Source organism: Eleginops maclovinus, chromosome 11 (assembly GCF_036324505.1).
Source record: "Eleginops maclovinus isolate JMC-PN-2008 ecotype Puerto Natales chromosome 11, JC_Emac_rtc_rv5, whole genome shotgun sequence".
Lineage (NCBI taxonomy): Eukaryota > Metazoa > Chordata > Actinopteri > Perciformes > Eleginopidae > Eleginops > Eleginops maclovinus.
The window spans coordinates 8,831,902-8,838,221 of NC_086359.1; the positions used below are offsets into that span (position 1 = coordinate 8,831,902).

The window sequence follows — 6,320 nt, forward strand, 5'->3', positions numbered from 1 at the left end:
CTGTAATAACGGTAATACTTATGGGGTTGTTGTTTTTCTATTGGGGACGAGCGTTTGAGTAATTCCACCGTGTTTCAGATATGTTGGTTCATCTGCTTCACACAATACAGAACGTTTGTGTTATTAAAGATGAGATAATAAGAAAATACAAGTTAATTTTTTACTTTTATTAATAAAAAAGAGCCAAAAAATCTGAATAAAAACAAATCCACTGAACAAAAGGTGTGTGCTTCATGTTAAATAATTGTATTTCTGAATTGGGTCTTGTAGACCCATGGAGAGTTAAAAACCCCAAGGGGAAAGACTTCAGTTTCTTCTCCAATGTCCATGGTAGTTATTCTAGAATTGACTTTTTCTGTATTCCCCCACAATATATGTATAAGGTAATTGATTGTCATGTTGAACCTATAACCATAAGTGACCATGCTCCAGTCATGTTGACACTACACTTAGGAACGCAATCATTTTTCAAGTATTGGAGAATGAATGTATCTATACTGAATAACACTGGAATTGTTGGGGAGCTGAGGCAACATTTTAAAGAATATCTTGAGTTAGTGAAATGGGAGTTTAAAACATTGTCTGGGATGGGCTTTCATTCAGAATTTATAGGGTGGGTAACAACTATTTATAAACAGCCTAAAGCAAGAGTCAGAGTGAATGGATGCTGCTCAGAGTTTTTCGACCTGCAGCGAGGAGTGAGGCAGGGAGATTGTCTTAGTCCCTTACTTTTTGCCATAAACATTGAGCCCTTGGCAGCATCCATAAGACAAAATGAGAAAATAAAAGGGATAATGGATATGGGAAATACAGAACATAAAATATCACTATATGCGGGCGACATTTTGACTTATGTGAGTGACCCTACTATTTCTGTACCTGCTCTAATGAACACTCTTAACGAGTACGGTGAACTCTCTGGATATCAGATTAACGAATCTAAGTCTGAGGCTATGATGTTAAAGGGACAGTGGCCTATACAACTAACAGGACGACTTCACTTTCGCTGGTCACAAAGATTCAGATACCTTGGAATAATTCTAACTACAGATCTATCAAAATTGTTCACAGCCAATTATGGGAAGCTGATGAAATGTATAAAAGCAGCTCTTATAAAATGGGAATCATTACCACTTTCTTTGATGGGAAGAGTGGAGACTATTCGAATGAACATTCTCCCCAGACTGCTTTTCCTTTTCCAATCTTTGCCTATTCTTGTCCCCTCACCTACCTTCACCACTATAGAAAAATGGTTTTCTAAATTCATATGGCAAAGCAAACCCCCTAGACTTAAACTCAGAAGATTACTATGTACAAAAATCAACGGAGGTCTGAATTTACCTAATCTGAAGCAATATTACTGGGCAGCCCAATTACGATCCATTGTTTCCTGGGTATCTCAAGAAAGGGATACTGTTTGGGTAGGAATGGAACATGGTCTGAATGTCTAGATGTTCCACTGAACTCACTCCCATTCCTTAACTTAGACACCGAAAGGGTGAAAAAGCTCACAAACATATGGGTTAAAAATACTCTGAGAGTATGGTCTACTGTAAGAAAAAAAATACAATCACCTTTGACCATATCTAGAGCCATAAGCATAGCTAATAATATAGAATTCATTCCAGCAAGACTAGATAGGGGTTTTGAAAGATGGAAAGATAAGGGATTAGAAGTCTTGGACCAGCTATTTGAGGGAACTGTATTAAAGTCATTTGAACAAATTAAAGAAAAGTGGGATTTAGCAAATGAAGACTTCTTTAGGTTCTTACAAATAAGGGACGATCTAAAGAAACATTAAGAATGGGAAAAGCTTTGTTCCCCACCATCTAAAATAGAGCATATTTTCATTTCAACTATACAGGGAACAGTGACACAAAAAATGATATCATATTTATATAAGGCACTACAAGAGGATCTGGGAGAGAATCATTTGGATATTAAAGAAAAGTGGGAATTGGAGATGAATGCAATAATATCTGACACACAGTGGGAAACTTCATTTGAACAGGGTCATAAAGTCACAAATAGCCCCAGTTGGAGGGAATATGGCTGGAAGCTGAGGATGAGGTATTTTAGAACACCACTTGTTATATCAAGGAGGAGTAGTGCTTCGCCTGAGTGTTGGAGGGGTTGTGGCTTACCAGGGGACCACACGCATATATTCTGGGATTGCCCAAAAGTATTGGAATATTGGAAAAACATACAAAGACAAATAAAGCAGTGCTTGTCTATAGACCTGCCGATGGAACCGATGCATTTTGTATTGGGCATAGTGCCTGAGGACTTCCTGGAAGATAGCCACACAAAATTGTTAAGGACACTTCTGCTAATGCAAATAACGGCCTCCTGGTTGAAGCCACAGCCCCCCACAATAGTTCAATGGAGGGATAGAGTCCAAGAGGTTTATCACATGGAATATACCACTGCAGTTTTACATCTTAAGTCAGAAGCATTCCTCAATAACTGGACCCCTATTGTGTTGTATCTCCACCTTGTATGACTGTATGACCTTTTTGTATGTTTTTCAACTTTGTCATATAAGATTTTGTTTTGATGCACTGCACGACTGATGTGGAAATAAAATAAAAAGGAGTTCAAAAAAAAAAGGTGTGTGCTTCAGTTCCTTTGGATGCTTGAAATCTTGTTTGACCTTCACTGAAAAACCTGAAACGGTGACTTTAATTCAATGTATTATGTCAACAGATTTCACATACCTGTATCAGGTTGGTTAAAAGCAATGATATGAAGTTTAAATACAAAATATTAGGTTCAACTTAATATTATTGCTTTCAACATAAAGTTGTTGACCTAATAGACTTAATTATAGTCAACGTTTCAGTTCTGTCATTGTACTGGTGCTGCTGAGACTTCAGATGACTTGGCTTCTGCAGATAAATGAAAGGCATCAGATCATTTGTTGGCACCCTGTGGTAGCATCTAGTAAGACTCATTCACTGTACAATTGTGTGTTGTAACACATCGCTACTGCAAGAATATTAGATTAGATGATTAGTTAGGGAGTCACATTCACATGGCATCCAGCCCTGGTCCCAGACGTTAAAAAAAAGTGTACTTTTTTTTTTTAGGTATAAGACAAAGTAGTAGTAGACACCCCCTTGTGGTCATTTAGGGGAGAACTTCTCTTTTAGCTCCACAGTAACTGGAGTATAGCAGGTAAAACAAAATATCCTCAATACAATGTCTGCTGTTGTGAGTCCAATAGCTTCTGCTCTTATAACCCTATGCATACAGGATATTGCAATGCTCTGTGTAAATGAACCACGTAGGATCCCTGTGTCTTTAACTTTGGAAATTACATGAAATGCTCCGCCGTTAGTCCTGCAAGAAAATACATAATATTTAAAATGCAAGCTATGGTCCACCGCTGAAATTAAATATGTTCTGCTTTTTTTTTTAAATCATTAGGCTTTAATGCATTGTTTCATCACAAAGTATGTAAAACTGATACTACTTATGCACGTGTAAATATTTGTGACGAGCACATGAGCATAATTTGTGTTATGGAAGAAAAGACAAATAGTCATTCACGTTATTTAAGGTTGCCGTTTTACTAAAACAAAAGGCTAAACATAAAGCTCAGAAAGAAAGAAAACACACTGTACAAAAGATATATCCTCCAGTTTTTGGGCATTCTGAAAATCTTGTCTGACCTATTGGTGGTGCTGTGACTTCACATTTCTTGGCTTTTGCAACAGACTGTACACCGTGTCGACTTGCACAGGTTGCTCCTGTGTGACCTGATGTCCTTTAGTTTCTTCACTGCTTTCATTTTTGCCTTGATGGGAAGTCTTGTGATTTGTCTGTAAAACGCTGTAGAGGGTATTCACATCTTTCTTAGACCCCGGCTCATCTGTTGAGCTGATGTTTGGGCTCTGACAGGGCAATCCAGCATCCACGTTTTCATAAAAGGCCTCAGCTTGACTCGAAGAAGAGGAAGAGACTCTCTGCGCAGAGTGTTGCTGTACCACTGCTGGCTGTATTGTCAGAGCAGGAGATGTCTGATAGGAAAAAAAAGCAGTAAAATGTGTTTTTTAGTACATTTTAGCACCTGAAAACCCTATAACTTGAGAAATTTAGAGAAAGGTTTTAGCGGCAATGACCTGGAAACATTTGACTCAAATGGAATAAACCGTATTCTTTACATCCCCAGATAAATAAGCAAATCAATCTTACCTGATTAAGATTATACTCCGTTGGAAAGAGCATTTTAGCCACCCAGACAGCAAAGGTACAGAGGCATACACAAAATGTAATACCTATTACTATTACATAAAGTTCATGTTTAGGTGGAGATTCAGGAGGTGGTGTTCCTAAGCCTGGAAAGACATAGAAACACATTATAAACTGACTTATTAAATTGACCAGGGGAGGCCCACAAATGTCCAAGAAAGAAAGACTTATTTTCTGGATTCAACGTTTAGGTGTGTGATTAACTAATAAATAATAACCAAATACGTACACATTCCCTCTATGCTTGCAGAAACATTGCTCTTGCTGACATTGTTGTTGCCACTGCAGACAATAGATGTGTTGTGGTGGAGGAAGATGGTGATGTTGACCTTGCTGAATAATGATCTCTGAGATGTTATGCAACTGTTGATGTCACACACAGAACACAACCAGTCATCCTGGACAGAGCAGTTGACTGCGGTGTTGCAGGTTTCAACAGACAGGTTTAAGGATTGCTTGGACAACTGAATGAAAGGCGTGGGAACAGTTTCTGGAAACAAATGAAAAGGCATTAGATCATTTGTTGCTGGTAAGAATTTCAATATAATGTTTACAATAAGAAGTGCACATTCACTAAACAGAATATCCACGTAATAATTCTACTTTTACAATACACAGGGAGGTAGAAAGGCAACAGGATGCAAAAATTGTCAAAGTCATATCGTTTGTTGTACTTGGTTCTTCATTCAATATTTATTTGTTAACTTGACTGTAGATTTTTTTTAAATCTAAAGACAAAATGGCAAATGCATTTAAAACGGGGCGGGTGATAAATATAGGTCAAAGTTGATTGAAAAAAGTCTTAAAGCCAGTCTTGAAGGAACAAATGTATCCTTAAGACGCGTATTGTAATGTTAAATAACGACATTTTAAGTCCATATAACCAACTAAAGTCAACAGAATGTTAAGAACTTACCTTCAACATGCAGTGTGTGGGTCTCAATTGATCTTTTTTGATTAGAATTAACAAAAGAAAAGGTATAGAGGCCGCTGTCTGTCTCATTGAGCTCGGTGATACACAAGGACGAGTTGTTTGGATAATAACGCACTTTGCCCTTGAACTTGGCGGTGACGATCTTACTAATAGCAATAATGTCCTTTTCAAAAAGCCACTCAGGATGTGTGTGTTTTGGTGATTTTATGTGTAGACATATTGAGCCGTGTTTCTCACGGTAGTGCATCGCTGGTGTGATCTCCGCTCTAATCCCTGAAAGGAAACATTACATAAAATCATAAATTGTCTTTAATTTCATTACAGCCAAAAACCTAAAAGATATGTTACGCATAACCAAAGACACATTGCATAATGTAAAAATAAAATCTGTTAAAGCTTAAAAATCATATGAAAAAATGGTTTCGTAATACATCTATTTGTTTTAACTAGAAAACTCATTTGAATAACCTCAGAAACAGCAGTTTGATGAACTGTTCAAATGTAATACATTAATGAAAAAGAAAATAAGTCTGCATAAGTTCAATAAGATGTTACTGCTTTTCACAAGGCGTTACAGCATGTTTCTTGATTTAAAAAAACAACATTTAAATGGTTCATGTGTCCGACATTAAATATGCAAATAGTAAAAGTATAGTTTAATAGTATTTGTCTTACCTGCAATAATCCAACAACATAGAAGCAGAAGCATTTTTAATCCACTTGATTGTTTGCAGTAAATGTTCCTGAAACCTTTGACAGTTGCAGACCAAAGTGCACAGAGCATGAACGCAACAGAGATGGCAGGAAATGGCAAACACCAACCTACTTCAATAAGATCTATTTGGTTACAACTCAAGCAATACACTTCAAAGTAATGTATTTTCCTTTAAAAAACCTAACCCAACAAAAGCAGTATTATGACTCAAACATATCAATGGAAAAAACTAAAGAACACTTCACTATCAACAAACTTCACAAGTGTGAAATAGTCTAAAAGGAATTGTTGCTTTTGTGTCAAAATGAGTGTAGATTTTTAGACGAAACATTATTCAAACCTAACAATCTGGCAAAGGTGGGAAAAGTACTCAGATGTACATAATTAAAATAGAAGTACCAGAGTGTAGGAATACTT

The 6,320-nt window shown here is 36.9% G+C and overlaps 1 protein-coding gene across 1 annotated transcript; it reads right to left on the reverse strand.

The window, feature by feature from the left end:
* Window positions 1-3,553: 3,553 nt before the first annotated feature.
* LOC134872015 (uncharacterized) lies at window positions 3,554-6,010 on the reverse strand. The gene is made up of 5 exons (XM_063895076.1): window positions 5,864-6,010; window positions 5,171-5,461; window positions 4,484-4,744; window positions 4,198-4,340; window positions 3,554-4,022 (listed from the first exon to the last, which is right to left on the reverse strand). The coding sequence occupies exons 1-5, from the start codon at window positions 5,970-5,972 to the stop codon at window positions 3,675-3,677; spliced, it is 1,152 nt and encodes a 383-aa protein (XP_063751146.1). The 5' UTR covers window positions 5,973-6,010; the 3' UTR covers window positions 3,554-3,674.
* Window positions 6,011-6,320: the final 310 nt, after the last annotated feature.

Excerpts from the sequence above, each read along its gene's own strand:
- LOC134872015 (XM_063895076.1), bottom strand. The coding sequence starts at position 5,972 with ATGCTCTGTGCACTTTGGTCTGCAACTGTCAAAGGTTTCAGGAACATT. Across the intron at positions 5,462-5,863 it reads ATGTTGTTGGATTATTGCAG|GGATTAGAGCGGAGATCACA; the intron begins GTAAGACAAATA and ends GTTTCCTTTCAG. Across the intron at positions 4,341-4,483 it reads TGCAAGCATAGAGGGAATGT|GCTTAGGAACACCACCTCCT; the intron begins GTACGTATTTGG and ends ATGTCTTTCCAG.